General features: G+C 40.5%; 2 protein-coding genes across 4 annotated transcripts; both read left to right on the top strand.

Annotated features, from left to right (window-relative positions):
* Window positions 1–407: 407 nt before the first annotated feature.
* fosaa (v-fos FBJ murine osteosarcoma viral oncogene homolog Aa) lies at window positions 408–5099 on the top strand. 3 transcript variants are annotated; one of them, XM_034194951.1, is made up of 5 exons: window positions 408–428; window positions 2297–2395; window positions 3000–3236; window positions 3583–3690; window positions 3788–5099. In XM_034194951.1, the coding sequence occupies exons 1-5, from the start codon at window positions 423–425 to the stop codon at window positions 4445–4447; spliced, it is 1110 nt and encodes a 369-aa protein (XP_034050842.1). In that variant the 5' UTR covers window positions 408–422; the 3' UTR covers window positions 4448–5099. The 3 variants fall into 3 exon arrangements, with proteins under 3 accessions (XP_034050842.1, XP_034050843.1, XP_034050844.1); XM_034194952.1 differs by lacking the exon at window positions 408–428 and adding an exon at window positions 1575–2163; XM_034194953.1 differs by lacking the exon at window positions 408–428 and having other exon boundaries at window positions 2269–2395; window positions 3079–3236.
* Window positions 5100–6375: 1276 nt separating this feature from the next.
* LOC117531958 (jun dimerization protein 2-like) lies at window positions 6376–20050 on the top strand. The gene is made up of 4 exons (XM_034195145.1): window positions 6376–6572; window positions 12333–12550; window positions 17035–17139; window positions 18175–20050. Exons 1-4 carry the CDS (start codon window positions 6485–6487, stop codon window positions 18358–18360), a joined length of 597 nt encoding a protein of 198 aa, XP_034051036.1. The 5' UTR covers window positions 6376–6484; the 3' UTR covers window positions 18361–20050.
* Window positions 20051–20416: the final 366 nt, after the last annotated feature.

The following is a 20416-nucleotide window of genomic DNA, read 5'->3' as shown; positions in this document are numbered from 1 at the left end:
CAGTGGTTAATGGATATTTCTGCTGCTTATTAAACTCAGCGATCCGTAGTTACTCACTACACACAGCCTGATTGTGCACAGCCTTTATGTTGCTCTATTTATCATGACAATTTTCTTCTTTATTAATTCCAATTAGGTTTTTTCTGTTGAAACTGTCAGTTAATTTTTTTTCACTTACTGCACAGATGTTTTCATAATTAGAGCCAAATAGTGCTGATGTATAAAACAGAAGCAGACTTTGACATGATGGTTATAATAAAGGAGTTATTGTTACTGACTTATTTGCCAGTTTACTGAAAGCTTTCATTATTTCTATGAAGAAAGGTTCCCAATCTTGGTCCTTGGGGACCTCTGACCTGCACACCTGATTCAGATGTCCTCAGTCAGTCACTGGTTGTGAGTGGAGCAGGGAGACAGAAAATATGGAGGTAAGGGGCCCCTGGGGGCCAGGATCAGGAACCACGGGGTGCACAAGTCTGTTACGAGTGCAAAATAGCAAGACGTTCACAATATCACTTAATTAAGAATAATTTGAGCCAGGTCCATAAGTATTTATAGTGATTATTTTTGTAATTTTGCCTCGAAACCACCACAGTGGAGTTGAACATAAACAATGAAGATGTGCTTGTAGACTTATAACTTTAATTCAAGGTGGTTTAAGAAAAGTATGGCATTGCATTCATTTTTATCTCTTCGGTATGAAATATGGGGGGATGTAGTGATCAGCATGTCCATCTGTCCGTCCATTCTCTGTCTGTCTGTCTTCGCTTGTTAGCCCAATATCTCAAGAACCAGTTGACCAATTTCATTCATGTTTAGCATATGGGTGTACTTGCGTGACCCTCCAATACTTGATTATGGTGACCTTGGGGTCAATTTCAAGGTCACAGGGAAATATTCAAGATATTATGATTACCACCCTTGACCAACTGGTCAAGAACCAGTTGACCAATTTCCTTCATATTTAGCATAAGGGTGTTTTGGGTGATGCCCCAACACTTTGGATTTGTGAGAAAGGGGGATATGTCACCTCCTGGTGACTCTTGTTATACATTGTTCCTCCCTTTTCAGAGCCCATAATTTGACTAAATATAAGGATTATTGTTCATACAAATCATCGCTTAGTTTTCTTTATATAACTCAGGATGAAAACATGAACATTTCAATGATACAGAATATGTCTTTGAATTAATTCACATCGATCATGAAGAAACAAACTGTATGGTACTGCGTGGTAAATCTGTATGGAGGGACTGCAACAAAGACAAGCGAGGGAAGCCACCAAGACACCCCCGACAACTCTGAGGGAGTTATTGGCTTTTGTGGCTGTGATTAATGAAAGTAGGCCTACATATAGTTCAGGTTTGGTTTGTTGCACCATTAGTCACAGAACTGCAATTTAAAATGTTAATAACTTCAATTTAATATTTTAATAATCCTAACTTTCTTTTACGAGTTTACTTAACAATGTTGCAAATTTCAAATTTGTCTAAAGAAGAAAAGTAAGTTGCTACAACAAAAGATAAAACTTGCAAAGCTTAAAAATTTGAATTGGACTTAAATTTAGCGGGGGGGGGGGGGGTTTCTAGTGTGGACAATGCAAAAATTAAATTTTGTTGAGATTGAACAACTGTTGTGATGGATTTAAACCTTTTGAGAAACTGGTTAAAAGTCCAACAAAATCTGCAAGAATTTGGTTCGAATCATGTCATGAATTTAACAGCTTTCCTTGGTAAAATACGAATATAATCAAAATACAAAATTATATTCTGAGTAGTTAGATGGTTATAATGATTCCAGCGCCATCTTTTTTAAAAAGCTAATGATGGACGAAGAACGTTCCGTTTTTCATAACATGGTCACGTGGGTGCAGTTTATGTATAAATGGGCGCACGTTTCCGACCACGTTGGGTTTAATGGTGATTATTGGTGATCGGAACCAGTCACACAGACTGGCGGATGAATGTAAATGTTGAAAAGTCGCCGATTTAATGTTAGTCCAAGAAAAACAAATGCGTTTTATCGCCAAATGTAGGCGGCTGTGGCGGCCGGTCAGCTCCCCCTACCCCCTCCGTCCTCGCGGATGGTACAGTCTCGGTTCATTCATAAAATTCTAGCAGAGCATAAAAGGAGGGGCTTTCATTCTAGACGTGCTGTTACCAGGTAAATACCTGGAGAAAAGATCCGTCCCGTTCAGAGAGGAAGGCCAGCAGTCCTGTTCCTCACGGATCAAGATATATTCAGGGTTTTATTTTTATTTTTTTAACCATAAATCTTTTATTTTGTATGTGAACAGTGTGACATGGATTCGGTTTATCCCACCTGCCGGACAGAATCTCCAGTCGGGACACTCAGCCCGAAAACGCACGAAGAGGCGTCAGACAGCAACGCAGAGGTACCACTGTGTTTAATCCGGATTCAACATCGATCCACTTTGTAGGGAGATCAAACAACCGGTTTGGATTTTATATTTTAAATTTTTATTATGGTTTTTATTCTTCTTCTTCTTATTATTATTATTATTCGTGTCGGGGGAGTGGGAGGCCGCGAGCTGAGGCTTTTAATCAAACAGGTGCTGTTTTTATTAGAGGTTTTTTTAAAAAAACTGTGTGTGTGTGTGTGTGTGTGTGTGTGTGTGTGTGTGTGAATTGTGAAACAAAGATGTGGATGTGTCTGAAAATTGGCTGTGAAGTCGGTTTGTTGTGATTGAGACGTCCTGCGACCGAATGCGCGCGTGTCTATGCAGAGGTTCATTGAGGAAAAAAAATCCATTCAGGAGACTCCACAGCAGCCCTGCGTCAGTGCTGACGTCACAGCCACCGATCAAGTCCGGTATTGATCTGGAGCGGGCTATTTCTGGTGGAAGAAAACAATCACATGTGGAGAACCATCTGGTTGATAACTGTTTGTACACTTATTGCATGTGATGCAGTTGTTGATTATTATTATTATTTTATGAATCTATCCTCTTTCCCCTCTCCTTCCTTCCCTCCTTCCAGGAGCCCACATCATGCCGACATGTCAGCATCGGACCCGCTCCGTTTGTTCCAACAGTCACTGCAATTTCTTCTACCCCAGATTTTCAGTGGATGGTGCAGCCTACGGTTATGACATCTGCATCCCCATCTCTGGGCAGCAAGCAGCAAGCCAATGAGGTGCAAAGCTTTCAGCAGGCAACACCCAAAGCGGGCGGGAGTAAAGGGAAAAATGCACTGAGAAAGGGAAAAACAGAGCAGGTAGGTGAGCTGGGATGAGTCCTACCTGCTTATTGGACAGATTGTGCCCATTTTGCCCATCATGCCTATTGAATTTCTTATGTGCAACTGTGCTGCCATGCTTCGTGCTCCTCTGGAGCTCTCTGCTGGCTGTGTCCCTTCAGACAATTTATATTCAGGTCACATCAAGTCTGCAACAATGGTCTATTTTTAGATGCATTGCTGTGAAACATGCTTTTTTTCCCCCCTTCTTCTCCCCCTCTCTGCCGTTCTTCAGAAGGAGAATTGGCAACGGATGTAACGGATTAGCAGATGAAATGGTGAGATTCTTCAAGGTAATGACAGAGTTATTTCCTTTGCATCCCAGCTGTCTCCCGAGGAGGAGGAGAAAAAGCGAATAAGGAGAGAGAGGAATAAAATGGCTGCAGCAAAGTGCCGCAACAGACGGAGGGAGCTCACAGATACCCTGCAAGCTGTAAGTAAACACTGATGGGTTTTACCCAGCTGTCACTTGCAAGCGGCTGCTGTGTGTCTTCCGTGTGAATGAATTCTCAGTGTGCATCTCTCTGAAGGAGACAGACAAGCTGGAGGAGGAAAAAGCAGCGCTGGAGACGGAGATCGCCAGCCTCCTCAAAGAGAAGGAACGTCTTGAATTTGTTCTTGCCACACACAAACCAGTATGCCTCATGTCAGAAGAACTGGAGTCCATGTTCCAGGAGTCCGCAGGCTCCCCGGAGCTGCCACCCAGTCCGGATGATGACAGGCTTGCAGAGGATGGTATCCAAGAAGCGCCTTCACTCCCCGACACCGACCTCCCCAGCGATCCGTCTTCAGCCATCTCTGGGAACTCCAACATCCTGCTGTGTGCCAGCGCTGAAATCAACATTTATGATCTGGAACCCTCTCTGGACATAAAGGAGGGGCTGCTGGACAACATGCTGGAGGGGAGAACCCCCCTGGAGACAGCTCGTTCCGTCCCAGACATAGACTTGAGCAGCTCTCTCGGCGTCTCAGACTGGGAGACGCTGTACAAGTCCGTCTCAGGCGAACTGGAGCCCCTCAGCACTCCTGTGGTGACCTCCACCCCGACCTGCAGCAGCTACATGTCCGTTTTCACCTTCGCGTGCCCTGAACTGGACTCGCTCGCAGATGGACTAGACGCCCACAAGAGCGGAGGAGGCAAAGCCGAAACCGTCGGCATCCTCAACTCTCCAACTCTGCTCGCCTTATAATGTGCAGAGGAAAGTTCTGATCTGATTTCTCTTCGCAGGTTCCTGCCTCTGAAATGAGTAACGTGTGTGTGTATGTCACAGCAGCGTACTACAACACTTCGAGGAGCACGTTCACAAAATGTCTTGTGTGACTAAACAAACATATAATAAGTCCTTCTGCAAAAACAGACAGCTGTCGCTAAAAGCATGGGCTTTTATTTTGACAGAAGGAAGCGAGACTACGATTTCACATTAAAACGCATGCTGATGAATTGTAAATTCCTTTCAGAGCTCTAATACATGTATGTATATGATCTGTCAGTAGATCTAAAATGTGATGTGGAATTTAGCATTATAGTACGGTTTTGTGTTTTGGTGTCCGTAGTTCATTGATTGATGTAAATTTATTTACACCTTCATTCATGTCAGCATACCTCAGTGTCATCAAGTGTGGTTTGACCTCATTGTTCAAATGTTGAGAGTTTTCCATGAAAACATTGTGTTATACACATATATGCATATATATAGATATATATCTATCAAGATGTAAGTTATGATTTATTTTTTTACCTTCCAGATTTTGACTCACTTGTTAAATGGAAAAACAAGTAAATGAGCATTGATTGCTTATCTATGCTGCAGAATAATTACAATAAATATGCATTCAAAATGTTTTTTATGCTGGTATTTGGTATGCTGGTATTGATTCAGGTAACGTTAGCCATTTCTATGAACGCAGCTTATATATGTTGACTTTTGCCTGCAATGTGAACACAAACAATGTAGTAATAAATCTGAGTATTATGTGACTGCTGGAAGTATACACCAGATACAGATCCCATACAAACACTTTTTTTTTGGTTGGTTTTAAGGCCACTTTAGCCAGCAATGTGAACACAGCCTGTGTCGTCCTAAATTAGAGGACAATGTGACTTGTATGTCCAGATCAGACATAGGTCACAAACAAACAAGGATGTAGGGGTGCAAAATTTATCGGGGGGAGGGGGGTATGTTAAGGTCATTTTCAGCAGTAATGTGACCACATTATGTGACTGATGTAAGTATGTTCACATCAGACGGGTCACAACATATATGGACATGGGGGTTGAAACAAAAAAGTGATTATGGCCACCAGCAATGTGTATGTAGTCTGTGTGGTCACAAATATAATCACAAACATTCATTCATTCATCTTCTACCGCTTAGTCCAATTAAGGGTCACGGGGGGCTGGAGCCTATCCCAGCAGTCATAGAGCGCGAGGCGGGGTACACCCAGGACAGGACGCCAGTCTGTCACAGGGCCACAAATAGACAAACACACACACACACACACACACACACACACACCTATGGACAATTTTAAAGATTCCAGTCCACCTAACCTGCACGTCTTTGGATGTGGGAGTTAACCCATGCACACACGGGGGAGAACATGCAAACTCCACACAGAAAGGCCACGGGACTTGAACCCACGACCTTCTCGCTGTGAGGCAACAGTGCTAACCACTAAGCCACCGTGCTGCATCACAAGCATGTCACATTCAAACAAGGATGTATGGGGAGAAATTGGGGGGGATAAATAAATAAATTCAGATCACTTTAGCCAGTAATGTGAACGCAGTCTATGTGGGCCCTAATCTAAGCATTATGTGACTGCTGTTAAGTATGGTCAGATCAGACAGGGGTCACACACAAACAGGGTCAGGGTGTTCTGACAAAACAAACAAACAAAAACATCAGGGTTCCCAATGGTGTTATTGGATATATATACACACAAAAAATATAACAATACACAAAATTATTTTTGCTTTTAATCCAATAAAAACAAATGAAAGTGAATAAAATTCCTACGAAAGGACTCACACTGTTTTTTTTTTTTTTTGCATTTTTATTTATTTTATTTTTTTATTATTATTTTTTAAAGAGGATTTTTGTTCTTTGTGGAAGGAGGCGGTGACGCTGTACTTTTTACATCCCTGCTTACGTTTGGCTGCTGCCGCCTGATTTCCGCATTCCCAAATCCTCCCAGATTGGGAACACGTTTTAAAAATCGGGCTGATGCAACGATTTCCACTTTTTAAAATCTACTCTCGACCGTCGGCTGAGCAGAAGAAAGGACATTTGTTGCACCTGGGATCAAAGTCAGGTCGGTGCGGGAAAACTTGACAGTAAACACTTTGTTGGCGCGCGCGGCTCCCAGCGAGCACGAGCCTGGGTTCGTTTCCTCATCTTTCTGCTTTCCGAACAAACCTGATGTGCCGCCGAACCCCACAAACATACAGTTTGATTGTCTGCATGCACACACACACCGTGCACACTTCGGAACACGGTGTTCTTGTTGTTTATTTGTTTCACTTTTACCCGCAGTGTTGGCGGGGGGCGTTTATCTGAAGTGAAACGTTCGATGTTTTTTTTCTTTCTTTCTGTAATCGGCCGCAGCTCTCGAGCGGAAAAGCGAAGTTATGTAAGATAAATGTCGCACCGACAGAATAAATAAATAAATAAAACTTCCGCTTTTAAATTGACCAATCAGTCACGTGCCTAAATAATAACTGTAAAGCGATAATAACCTAAAACGGCCGTGTAGTGACGTCACACGCTGATTACACACGTTGAGTTGCTTGTTTTCTGTTCAGCGGAACAGTTTTGTTGACATGGTGCACGTTAAAATACTTGCATAACGCAAAAATATCTTCTCATTTTTACTTTTTTAATGCAGTAGTTTTTTTTTTTTTTTTTTTTAAACGAAGGTCATTAGTCTATTCATTAAATTGTGACTTGGTTCCCCCCAATTTCCCTCCTGAAAAGACAAATAAATAAATAAATAAAAATTGCCATTGCCACACTTTAAAATAACAGTGAAGCCAAGAAAATTTGAAGAAGTGTATTTCATATTCTAGATATCTGGAGTAATGATGTTATGTTGGGTTTTTTTTTTTTTAAAAGGGGGAGGGCATTAAATTTAATTATCAAATTAAACTATAAGCTTTGGACACAGAGCAACACAGAGTATATTCTTTTTACATTCTTGAGTTTACTTTTTGGAAGAAAAAAAAAAAAAAAGCCCTAATTGTGCAGCAGATAACAGAATATTTACAGAGGAATCCTTCAAATCTGGAAAGAAGCACCAGCGTTGGCACAAATACTCCTTAGACGTTACTCTTTTGAAAAAACTGAGTAGCCACTTGAATTTTCAGTAGGCGGCCAGGTAGGGGTCAATTGAAGAATTACACAGGGGTCAAAATTTAAAACTGTTTCAATCATATTGAAAGCTATACCACATTATTTGTCTGATCACAACGATACCAAAAAGGTATAGTTTGGACTATCTATGACTGAATGTTATGGGGTAAAAACAGCAAGAATGGTTGGGTCAGCATTAGTTTGTGCAGGGGTCAGATGTTAAAGTTGCTCTAAATGTTGTAAAATGTGATGCAAATTATTGGTTGAGTTAATAGGGTTTTAAAAAGGAATAGTTTGCACTATGTGGCACGCTTAGTTATCATGTTACAGGGTAACATATGTCACGTCATAAAATCCAATGGACGTCAACATTGCTCTACCTTTACCTTGCAGACCAAGCATTCAACACAGTCAAAACTATTTCATTCATTAATCCTATTAGTTCAACCAATAATTTGCACCACTTTTTTACCAAAATTGGAGCAACTTTAACTTTTGACCCCTGTACAAACTGAAATTGACTTTTGTTACCATTCTTGTTGTTTTTACCCCCATAACTCCATAACATTCAGTCATAGATAGTCCAAACTATACCTTTTTGGTGTCGTTGTGATCAGACAAATAATGTGGTATAGCTTTCAATATGATTGGAGCATTTTTAAATTTTGACCCCTGTGTAATTCTTCAATTGACCCCTACCTGGCCGCCTACTGAAAATTCAAGTGGCTACTCAGTTTTTTCAAAAGAGTAATGTCTAAGGAGTATTTGTGCCAACTTTGGTGCTTCTTTCCAGAAATGAACAATTGTTACAGTTATCTGCTCCACTATGAGTCACTTAAATTTTCACGATGGCAGCCATTTTTTTTCCCAATATGGCACCTGGAGATATGTATTTCTTCATATTTGCACAATCTTGGTTTATTTCATTGTTGTTAATATTAAATATTGTACTGTGAAACTAGAGGGATTTGAAATGAACTTCAGACAGTATTTTCAAGCTTTTTAGATGGCTTGTCTATGTCTTGAGTAAGTGTACACTTACTCATGTACGAGAGCGTGTTTGCTGCAGAATGTGTGACAGTGTTTGGGGTGTTTAGTAGTAGAGGTAGTACTTTTGCTTTTAAACTCAGCCATGGTATTTCAATGAATAACTAGTCCTCACTGCTACCAAACGCTTACCAACATGTTCTCGCACAGTTTGTGATGATTGTATCACAAAATTATTTCATGATGGTATCACAAAATTTGCGTTGACACGTGTGTGTGTGTGTGTGTGTGTTGGGGTTAGGGTTAAACATAGTAAGTGAAACCTGACCACCTTATGAAAATGCGATGCATTTCATGATGGTATCTTGAAAAAAGTGAGACTGGACTATTCTTACCCATGGGTTCAGGTCTCACGCTTTTTTCCATGTCGCCGTCATGAAAATGGGTGCTTTTCCTGTTGCAGGTTTTTTTTTTTTTTTGTACTATTTATACTCCTCCCTCTTCTCCTAACCATAACCCCTCCAGACCGCCCGGTCACCTCCACATTTCGTGCCCCCGTCATGAAATTAATTTGCACCCCATCACAAAAAGCGCCCTATTTTCGTGACAATATCACAAACCCATAGATTAGTTGACTTTTTGTAATGCCACATCACGAACTATCGTGAGAGTGGGTTCTGTGAATGCCAGTGGCCACACCCCCAGTAAATGCCATTGACTTGTGGGCTAAGATGGGTTAAATAAATGGACTGCATTTATATAGCACTTTTCCATCTGCAACAGATGCTCGAACCGCTTTACAATGATGCCTCACATTCACCCATTCACACAGACGCACTCATACACCGATGTCGTGTTTTTTTTTCTTGGTCTGGCTGGGTCTTGAACCAAAGATCTGACGCAGTCAGCGTCACATCCCACATTTAAATAAAGAAAAGGAAGTTTTTATACCAAATTTGGTCCTTGTATTATTAACTGAACCATTCTTATTCTTATCTGCTACACTATATTCAAAGGTGGGTGTTGCTTATGTTGTGCAGAATTCCACTTTCTGTTTTGCTGTGTACTTACGGGAAACTTTACTTTCACTTTTTATGATAACGCGTCGTCGTTGTTGTCATAATTTTACATTAACATTTAATCGCACATAAATGAATTTGAAGCCATATTTCTGCAGTGATCTGAAGGGTTTTTTTTTTTTTTTTTTGCCGTCTGACCTTCTTCAGTATGTGCTGCTGAAGAACCTCAATGGGTTTGTCAGCATGTTTGTGTTGTGACTTGGAGAGCAGTTGAACAGTTTTAGTCATTTCCTGTCTTTGACTGGGTTTGCTGACGCACCTCTCATCATGTTTTTGCGTTTAAATGGATGCATTCAGATGCTGGATATTCCCAACATGAGGCAGCTGTCATCACATGCAGGCACACAGAACAAACTGTGCGCTTCTTACCTCCACCAACGAAAGTGGAGGCGCTTATGTTATCGCCCCTGTTCGTTTGTTTGTGAACAACTTGCAGCCCACAATTTTTCATATCATTATGAAATTTTTGATGAAGATTCATATCCTGATAGACAAGAAATGATTCAATTTTCAAGTTCATAGATCAAAGGGCAAAGTCAGGAAAAATCTAGAAAAACTGGAAAAATCCCTGTCCTTTAATATTGAACCAATTTTCAAAAATTCATAACGCTGTCAAAAAAGAGCAAATTTTTTTCTTTCATATTTAACAGTGTTATGTAGCATGGTATCCTTTATTGACTGACAAAGTTTGATCCAGATCTGATCCAGATTACAGATTTCGTGGCCATTTAAATTTAACACTGAAAACCACATTTAATGTGTATTTTACATTATATCTTAATCAAACGTGCCCCAATCACTCTCATATTTGTAAATGAGGTGCAGACTGGTACTCACTATTGTCTGACAAAGTCTGATCTGGATTGTGGATTTTGTTGACATTTAAATGTAACATTGAAAATCCAACTTAATGTATATTGTACATTAGATCTTAATTTATTTTTTTACATTATATCTTAATCAAACATGCCCCAATCGTTCTCATATTTGAATGTGAGGTGCAAACTGGCACTCACTATCACCTGACAAAGTGTGATCTGGATCTGATCCAGATTGTGGATTTTATGGACATTTGAACTTAAGATTGAAAACCCCATTTAATGTATATTTTACATCATATCTTAATCAAACGTGCCCCAATCACTCTCATATTTGAAAGTGAGGTGCAGACTGACACGCAGTATTGCCTGACAGCTTGATCCAGATCTGATCTGGATTGTGGATTTTGTTGACATTTAAATGTAACATTGAAAATCCAACTTAATGTATATTGTACATTAGCTCTTAATCAGACGTGCCCCAATCACTCTCATATTTGAAAGTAGGGTGTAAACTGGCCCTCTCAATGAATAGACTAAGTTTGAGCTGCATCTTATTGATCGTATTGCGGATTTAGCAGATATTTTATTTTAACATTGAAAAGTCCTTTTGAGCTATATTTTAGCTTATGAAAAGTTACTTCTAACAGGACTTTGACCTTGAAATTTTTTTCCAAGGTAAAAATATGTGGAATTGGAGACTAGTGTTGGTGGAGGTTTGCGCTGCATGAGTGCAGTACTCCAGTTATTATTATTGTAACCAAAGAAAATGGGTTAAATTTTGGTTCAACTTGGCCACATTCTGCATGCCACATTCTAGTTTCTGTGTGTTTAGTGTCATTAGGAGGAAACCACAGTTAACAGGTATTTGTTGGCACCAACCAGCTTTAATTCTCTTTGGAATAAAGGCGCATTTGTCCAAGTCTGCTTTGTACGTTGCCATTCATCATGTTGCCGAACTCTCATTCATCAGGCGGCACATCAGGATTACAAAAACGCTTGATGGTTGCCATGCTCTCTCTAAACGCTCGTGTATTCATTCCAGAAAAAGGCTAAATAATGAAGTGCCCTAATGAGAGAGATCCTAGAGATGCCGACTCCATTAACAGAGCAGCGATTCATTAGACTGGAGCCAGAATAACTTGCTGCACCTTGGAAAATGTCTTATGAATTATAGCGATAAAGATGGAGCATTTTAAAGATATGGCCTGGCAGCTGTTTTGGATTTTACTATGCATTATCCCTAAGGGTGGAAAAAAAAAATTAAGCATGGCATAATGTCTTACTTTTTAGTTTATCCAACGTCTGCAAATTTTGGCACTTTTACCATAGAATGCACGATTGTTTCGCACATCTGCTGAGCTGTATGTCCTACAGACACACACTTAATCCATCCCAAATGCACTTGATCTAATAATAAAAACAGCTTGGCATGATGTAGTTTTTTTTTAGAAAAATATATTTAACTCCCTCCTCCTCCAAAATCATGCAAACACACACATGCACGAGTTTTGGAGCTACTGAATTAATCCAGTGTTTTTGACAGATTGATTAATTATTCACTGCATAATGTTGGGTAGTTAGGAAAAATTCCAATTTAAAAAAAAAAAAAAAAGCTTTGATCAAAGTGCAGTCAAAGATTGACATTTATTTGATAAATTAATATATTTTCAGTGTTTGACAGAAAATTGTCAGCTCTGCTTTCTGTTGGTCAGCCTTAATTTTTTAAAAGCCTACTTTAAAAAATAAAGAAGAATTTTTTTTTTTTTTAACTCCCTATTTGTCTTTTTTTTAGTTGCCTTCTGTACATGTCTCCCATTTCATCCCTCTGCCTTCCAGCTGTGGTCACAACCGAGTCTGACACGATGCCAGGACAAATTCCAGATCCCTCGGTGACGGCAGGCTCCCTGCCCAGCCTGGGCCTGCTGGCTGGGATCTCAGCCACCACGCTGACTGACAAGCTGAAATTTGGTGATCTCCAGGAGTTTGGGACCATGCTGACGCCTCTTCACTTCTTGGACAGCTACGGACGGAGGCCCTTACTCATCAAAACTGAGGTATGTGAGTCATACTTAAGTAGAAGCCTGCAGCTAGATTAGTTGATGAATATTGTACTTGGTGGAGAGGTCCAAGGGTGGCACAGTGGCTTAGTGGTTAGCACTGTTGCCTCTCAGTGAGAAGGTCCTGCGTTCACTTCCAGCTTGGTCACTTCTGTGTGGAGTTTGCATGTTCTCACCATGTTTGCAGCGTTCTCTATGGGTGCTCTGGCTTCCTCCCACTCCCAAAGACGTGCAGGTTAGGTGAATTGGTGATTTCAAATAGGGGGATTTCATACTCGCCATATTGGATTTTGGTCTTGCAGGGGATTGTGGGAAATGTGTGCCTGCTGCAGCCACACAGACACGCTCATAAAGTAAACAAAAGGCTCGGAATGGCGAGGATTACTTGTGTCCCTGGATGCTTCAGTGACCATCTCACGGATGAACATATGAACTTCGATGCTTTTCCTAAGAAGGCAACACTTAGAAACAAGTGGATTCACAATATTGGAAGGACTGGAAATAAAATTTAGTCAGTTCAAACATCAACCCACCGAGTCTGCAGCCAGAAAAGTTATAGACACACCAGCAGTTTTCCCACACAAACCACTTCTATCAAAACCACCAACAGTAGTTTTCTCCACAATTTGTGCCAAAATCGTGGCCACCACTTGACGCGTAATTTGGTAAATACCTTCTGAAATTCCCCCCTTCACGTAGAGCAGCTTTCTCCTGCTGTATTTTAGTGCAGAAACAAGTTCTTTCTTTCCTTCCTTCTGCGGAGGTTCAGAGTCCTGTCCACCGAGAAATGCGTGTGCTTGGCTCAGCACAGAGACAATACGACACACACTTAACTGACCTGAATGATCTCAAAGATGCATAGCCAAGATGATCTCCATGACAGTATTTTTTTTTTTTTTCCCACTGAAAAAGGCCAAATATTAACCATTTTATGAACATTTGATGTAATGTAAAACCTCTAAATATGTGCAATCTATCCCCATCACTCACAAGCTCATAACTCATAGAAGCTAGTTAGTCAGAACTTACCTCTCTGTCAGCTCCTTTTTAAAGTTGCAATTCTGCACGTTAACCATCTTTTTAGTTCCACTACTACTGTGTAGACACAGTCTGTATGCCTACAGACTGTGTCCATGATGCATTGTGCAAGGGTTACATCTGGGCATGTGCACTGACACATGCAATCCCTCTATTGCCCGTAGGGGTGAAGGGGTTTTGTTTGCCCTGCAATAGACTGGCAGCCTGTCCAGAGGATAGCCCGCCTCTCACCCAGTGGCTGCTGGGATAGGCTCTGGCCCCTCCCTCCCCTCACCCTGATGAGTCATTAACTAAAATAAGTGGATTTAGAAAATGGATGGATGGAGAGGGTACAGCTTTGGTCAAGTAATAGTTTACATTTTGGTTCAGAACAAGATCAAAGGTTTTTTTTTTCCTTTGATCACAATCATGCCTTTGATCTTGTTAACTTTGATCGCTCATCCTGAGTCCTTTGATCTTGTAATCCATATTAATAATCACTTCAGCAGTCGGGATCAAAGACAATAGATCAAGATCATAGATGACCAGAATCAATGACAAAGAACAAAACTTTACAGTCTGGATCAAAGGCTGGCAATCAGGATCAGTGACCAAGAACAAAGCTCAGCAATCAGGAAAAAAGGTTAGTGATTAGGATAAAAGATTAACATCAACAGCATAGATCAAAGCACCTTCTTGTATTATTTGAACCACTGTGATATCTTCATTTTATTCTGTACAGATTTTAAAAAAAACAATTTATGTTAATTGCAGTTTTGGCTGCTTCCATTAGGGGTCACCACAACAGTCTCTATCTCACCCTGTCTTACATCAAGACACAACCACCTGGCATGTCCTCCCTTACCACATTAACCTCGTCTTTGGTGTCCCTCTTCTCCTGCCTGGTGGTTCCATCCTCAGCATCCTTCTCCTGATGTACCCTGCATCCTTCCTCTGCCCAAACCATCTCAGTCTCACCTCTTGCTTCATCTCCAAACCATAGGACTTGTTTGGTCCCTTTGATATGCTTGAAATAACTAACTTACCAAATAACTTTTAAACATAAGTCCACCTGTATATTGTCTACAGTTCATGTGAATATCTACTATCTTAATATATACATGAAAGGCAGGTGTATGTATGTATGTCTGTGGAAAACTTGGGACATCATCTTTCACAGTTCCGCAAAAGGGACATTATAACATTTGTTTTACTGTCTGGAAGATGTGGGCTACTGTGATTATGTTCGTTGACTCAAGGAATTGCCACCAAGGGGCATTAATATCATGAAAAAGTACAAAGTATAGATCAGAAGAATTTTGATGCAAAACATGTTGTTTACACTTGTATCACATTTGAGTTGAGATTTGATATTTGTTGGCTTACTCCTCCCAGGAACTTTGGCACATTTCTACCAAACCTTGATGACTGTTAATTCGAAAATTGCACTTGAAGGAAATTTAAGTTTTTCACACTGAATTTCACCAAACATGGCACACACTGGAGGTGGATTGTAGAATTGCCCAGGTGACATCAAATTTTGCAATAATTATTCAGTTCGCCAAATAACAACAATGTTGCCTCAAGGTGCTTCACATGAGTCAGGTCTAACCTTACCAACCCCCTGAGCAAGCACACAGGTGATAGTGGTAAGGAAAAACTCCCTCTGATGATAATGAGGAAGAAACCTCAAGCAGACCAGACTCAGAGATTCTGACATTTACAATGTTTTTTTAGATTTTACAAGAATTTCTTAACAAACAGAAGAAATGGAAAATGGAAACAAACAGAAGATCAACAAAAACAGTCCTGATTTGAAATTAAAAGCAGTCCATTTTGGGTCTTTAATCTTAGTGCGTCCAATTCCACAACACAAGGGGGTGCCAACACAGGCAGGGTCTCCATTCTCTGGCACAACAGGCAAGACATCCTGAGGTCAGACTAACAGCCTGGGGTGCCAGGCCAGCATCTATTGAAGATCTTGGCAGTGCCATCAGTGGGCCTTTTTCTGTGGCAGAGTCCATTCCAAACACAGACTGCAGTGTGCTGTATTAGCTTCAGGCATAGTATCCCGCAGTCAGTCGGCGTGTGACGCCGTCCACACCTCGGACGGAGAGAAAACGAGCAGAATCAGTTGGCCAGAAAAGTTACCCTTAAGGTATAATTCATCAGCATTAAATCAACAGGAAAGCAGAGAAAATGTTAATGTGATCACTGGCCGCAAGCCCTAAATGTCACTAACAGACCCAGAATTTAGATAACGTTGAGATCAAGATCTGTTCCATTACTAATAAAATTAATTTGAAAGGATAAGAAGCATAGTACCATACTATGCCAGTATGCTAGCCATACGAGAGGGAGAACTAAGCTTATCTGGGGTGCACATAACATCTAACTCCACTGAGCGAAGAAGTTGCTCTAGCTTACGGACACGGCTCACTAAGAGAACCACCCTTTCTGTCACCATCACACAAGATTAATGTAGAGAGTACTGTCATGTAATTTGTGCACCAGAAAATCCAACTGTGTAGCCAAGCTAGCACAAGCTAACTACTAACGAAATCGCTAACCACTTGTAAGATTCACACACAAGTCACTCGCAGAAGTCGGCCAGAAAAAAATACCCTTAAGGTATAATTCATCAGCATTAAATCAACAAAGCAGAGAAAATACTAGTTTTATCCCCAGCTGCTAGCCCTAAGCTTCACTAACAGACCCAGAATTTAGATAAAGTTGAGGCAGAGAGCTGTTTCATTTGAAAGGATAGGAAGCAGAGCATTTGTGCACCAGCAAATCCAACCATGTGGTTAAGCTAGCGCAAGCTAACTGCTAACGAAAATGCTAACCACTCCTAAGAGTCACACAGGAGTAAAATGAGCTAAAATTTTGCAGCGGTTGCACTTAAAAACTCACAGAAGTGTTAGACAGGTAAGAAAGAGAAATAAGAGAAACGATTACAACCTTGTATTAATTAGAATTTTGTTCAAGCCAGCAGTCTGTCTGGGAGAAAGTACATTATTGGTGTTATGTCTGTCTGTTTGATAGACAATTCTTCTCCAGTCCTTTTGTGTCACTGAAGACCCTAAAATTGCTCTGAAAAAAAAAATTGGACCAAATGTAGCATACCCTTGGGTGGATTACAAAATTGCCCTTAGGCCATCCGGACATCAATCAATCAACATCATATTGTTATAGCTCTTACAGTTTGAATCCCCAAAGGTACTGTTACCTAGTTTTAACATATTAGAGTACTGTAGTCATGCAACATAATGGGCCGCTGGGTTTTCAGTGACATTATTTTTGCAGCTTTCATCTCCAGGTGAGAAGGTACACTCCTTAGAAACTGGCAGAGCTGCTCCACTCGCCTCTTTAGAAAGATGTTTGCGATTGTGTGTGTGCTTTGTGTGTCCCATTCATGTCTTGTTGATGTGTGATTGCACTCTTTGACTTGCACTGCTGTTTAGAGAGACGAGGAGGAGGAGAGAAGGAAAAGAAGGCGAGAGAAAAACAAAGTGGCTGCAGCACGATGTCGAAACAGAAAGAAAGAGAGGACGGACTATCTACAAAAGGTGAGCCTGTGTGGAAAAAGTTTGAACACTTTTGGGCTTTTACACTTAACATGAAATTAAAAAAAAAAGTTTCTCTATATTATTAATATGACAGTTTAAAAAATTTGGTTTATCTGTCTTATAATAGCCAAGTGGGGTGTGTGTGTGTGTGTGGCTTTGATCATGCAAAAACCGAGGAGAGGTGACATTTGGTATGCTTATGTATTTTGGGTCAAGGATGAACACTGCAGAAACGTTAAGTTGATAGGACTAATATTTTTTGGAGAAATTAGCATATAATTGTGAATATGTTTAAAAATACATGGATGACACAAGAATGTGAAAACGCTTATTTCCATCATGGTCCATTTAAAAATCAAATGACAAAATGGAAGTAATAATGCATAAAGATAATTATTATAATAGTGTGTGTATATGATAACAAGAACCTAAACAATTTATAAATACATTGACAGTAAATTAACATTAAAAAATTACATAATTATCAGGAAATAAAAGGGTTGCATTCCTCTTCTAAAAATTGTTGTTTAAGGTTCTAAAAACATTCTGGACTCACACACTGTTCCAACTCATTGCTTAATTTATTGCCACCATTGAAAAATGTCAGCTACCTATTTTATAAACACTACCCAGTCTGGAGCCCATGGATCTCCAAAGGCAACATGCTAGTTATGATTGTTAACCTAGTGCAAGATCATTTAAATCGGTCAAGTACACACATTTATAAGGGAAAGGGAACTTTTGTAGTTTGTTTTGGTGGCCATATTAAAAATGGCTGCCATTGCTGAAATTTTTTTTTCCTCTGCCAATCAGGCAGATCAGACAAGTATCCACTAGAATCATGTCAAAATTTGCCATTTGTATAACAATTTTGCATGATTTTTCTACTATCTGTCCCCTAAAAGTGCTCCGCCCCCTTTTATTGTGACAGTCCAGCTTTACAACCATTTGTCATCTGCTTCATCTCTGTATTATAACCCAGTGTTTGATTCTTCCCTCCTTAAATACTTTCTTTTCTTTGCGGCCGTCTTACAGGAATCTGAGCGACTGGAGATGTTAAACTCTGACCTTAAAGCCCAGATCGAGGAGCTGAAACTGGAGCGGCAGCAGCTGATCCTCATGCTTAACCACCATCGCCCTACGTGTATTGTCAGGACAGACAGTGTAAAAACGCCAGAGCGTGAGGTCAACCCCTTGCTGCAGCAGCTGAAGGCCAAATGAAGGTGCCATGACTTTCCGTGACAGCTTTCGTTTAGTTTTGAAGAAGCGGCCAACTAGCAGCACTTATCTTTGGGGCCACGGCGGTCACAGACATGGAAAAAAAAACCTAAGCACGGTCCTTCCCCACACCACAGAGCGTCAAACCTCAAAACGTGGATCCAGTATGATTGGACAGCGCATTGGCAGTAAAAATCTAAGTTCTTCCTTTTTATGATCATTCCATTTTTTACAGCATTAAGGACATCAGAGCTCGAGTCACAATGTTAGCCACTATTTCAGGAACCTAACATCTGTCCTAAAATCGAATGTTGTTTGGAGCCAAAAATACCTGACAGATGGTTTTAAAAAAAGTCTTCATCAAGGGCTTTCATACCTCATAAGTTTGGTCATTTCAACCAGATTGTGGGACCTGGTTCCTAGTAGACCACAACACTGTTAATTTGTGGTGAGAATATGAACCAATGCATGGTGAGTTGTATAGTTGTAGAACATTTGTACATGTTGACATAGTGAATCTCTTCAAAAGAACCCTGGGCAACTTATAGAAAACACCTGGAGATATTAAGTGTTAAGCAAACTACTTACAGGTAAGAGCTGTCACCAATCTGTAGTACAGTGTTAAAAAAAATGCTGGGACTAAACCGGTGTAGGCTAGCATTAGCTCTGCGTTTAACAGGCTCCTCAAGTTGCCACTATGGCGTGTTTGATCTCAAACCCATACAAACTACAGGTGTGACAGCTTCCTGTAAATGGGCTGCATTTATATAGCGCTTTTCCATCTGAATCAGAGGCACTTTACAATGATGGCTCACATTCATTCATTCACACACTGATGTCAGGGTGCTGCCATGCAAGGTGCTTGCAACACACCAGGAGCAACTCTGGGTTTTAATACCTTGCCCAAGGGCCCTTAGTGATTGTCTGTCTGGTTTGTTAGGGGTTTTAAATGGAGGATCGTCTGGTCTCAAATCCAATGCTTAACCACTAGACCAAAAACACTGCGCCTGTTCCTTTAAATCAAAAGGAGGTGCCCCCCCCCCCCTTCAAAGTGGGGGTGTGTCCTCCTTTCTCCCCTCCAATCTTATGGATTTGTCACGCAGAGCAGAGAGCGGCTCGTTGGATGCCTCATGGAGCAAAGGGAAGTCTACATATGAGTTTGTTACGTATGTTACACAAACCTAACCCGAGCTACTTGAGGCGTATAACTTTGTTCATAGTAGGCGTAATTGTGCCTGCACAAACATTGGCAGGTGCAGATGCTTAAAATCAAACCCAGACCACACGTAACTGTAACAGAAAACAAAAACACTTTACGCTATTTGACCCCTTTAAAGATAAAAAAAAATAATACTCTGCAAAGTGCCTTGCATGTCTGAATCTGACTTCTTGTCAGATTGATAGAGCGCCCCCCCCCCCCCCCCCCCCCCCCCCCCCCCCCAGGTCAGCCAGCACAGTTCTGGTGAGTTCCATATAACTACGCTAAATTTTGTTGCACTTTTTTGTAAACACTTTTTCCAGGTCACCTAAGCAGGTTCTGTGTAAAGCATCTTTGGCTTTCGATTTGTAACTGTTAAAAGTCCTCAGTTTCCCATCATGCTATGTTTCTCCATTTACTGGCAAAAAGGTGCACTTGGACTCATAGAAAATTTCTAAATGAAACGGATTTAGGTGAGTACTCTTGAAATTATTTTGAAAAAGTTCATAATTTAAGTAAACCGTAACTGCACAGATTAACTAGTGGCAGAACAAACATAAACTGCCACACACAGTTCATACACATCACATGGTGTTTTACTTCAACTTGCTGACAAAATTAAAAGGAAAAAACTGCAGTTTTCCACTTTACTAAAACAAATAGGCATGTTTTCTATGTAGACAGTACCAGTCAAAAGGAATAGTGTCCAATCTTTTGGCTGGTAGTTTGTGTACATCTGGTAATCATACATTTGGTTTGTGGTCGAGCAGGTGATCATTTCTTTGTGCTTTTCCTCGCACGTTTTGGCGCAGGCGTCATTTATGCACAAATAGTATATTGACTGTTTACATTTCTGTTACT

Source organism: Thalassophryne amazonica, chromosome 19 (genome assembly GCF_902500255.1).
Source record: "Thalassophryne amazonica chromosome 19, fThaAma1.1, whole genome shotgun sequence".
Classification (NCBI taxonomy): Eukaryota; Metazoa; Chordata; class Actinopteri; order Batrachoidiformes; family Batrachoididae; genus Thalassophryne; species Thalassophryne amazonica.
This window is presented reverse-complemented; position numbering and strand designations above follow the sequence as displayed.

Coding starts and splice junctions, on each gene's coding strand:
- fosaa (XM_034194951.1), top strand. Junction 2,396..2,999: donor CGTCAGACAGCAACGCAGAG/GTACCACTGTGT, acceptor CCCTCCTTCCAG/GAGCCCACATCATGCCGACA. Junction 3,237..3,582: donor GAAAGGGAAAAACAGAGCAG/GTAGGTGAGCTG, acceptor TTTGCATCCCAG/CTGTCTCCCGAGGAGGAGGA.
- LOC117531958 (XM_034195145.1), top strand. CDS start 6,485: ATGCAACGATTTCCACTTTTTAAAATCTACTCTCGACCGTCGGCTGAG. Junction 6,573..12,332: donor GCACCTGGGATCAAAGTCAG/GTCGGTGCGGGA, acceptor TCTGCCTTCCAG/CTGTGGTCACAACCGAGTCT. Junction 17,140..18,174: donor GGACGGACTATCTACAAAAG/GTGAGCCTGTGT, acceptor GCCGTCTTACAG/GAATCTGAGCGACTGGAGAT.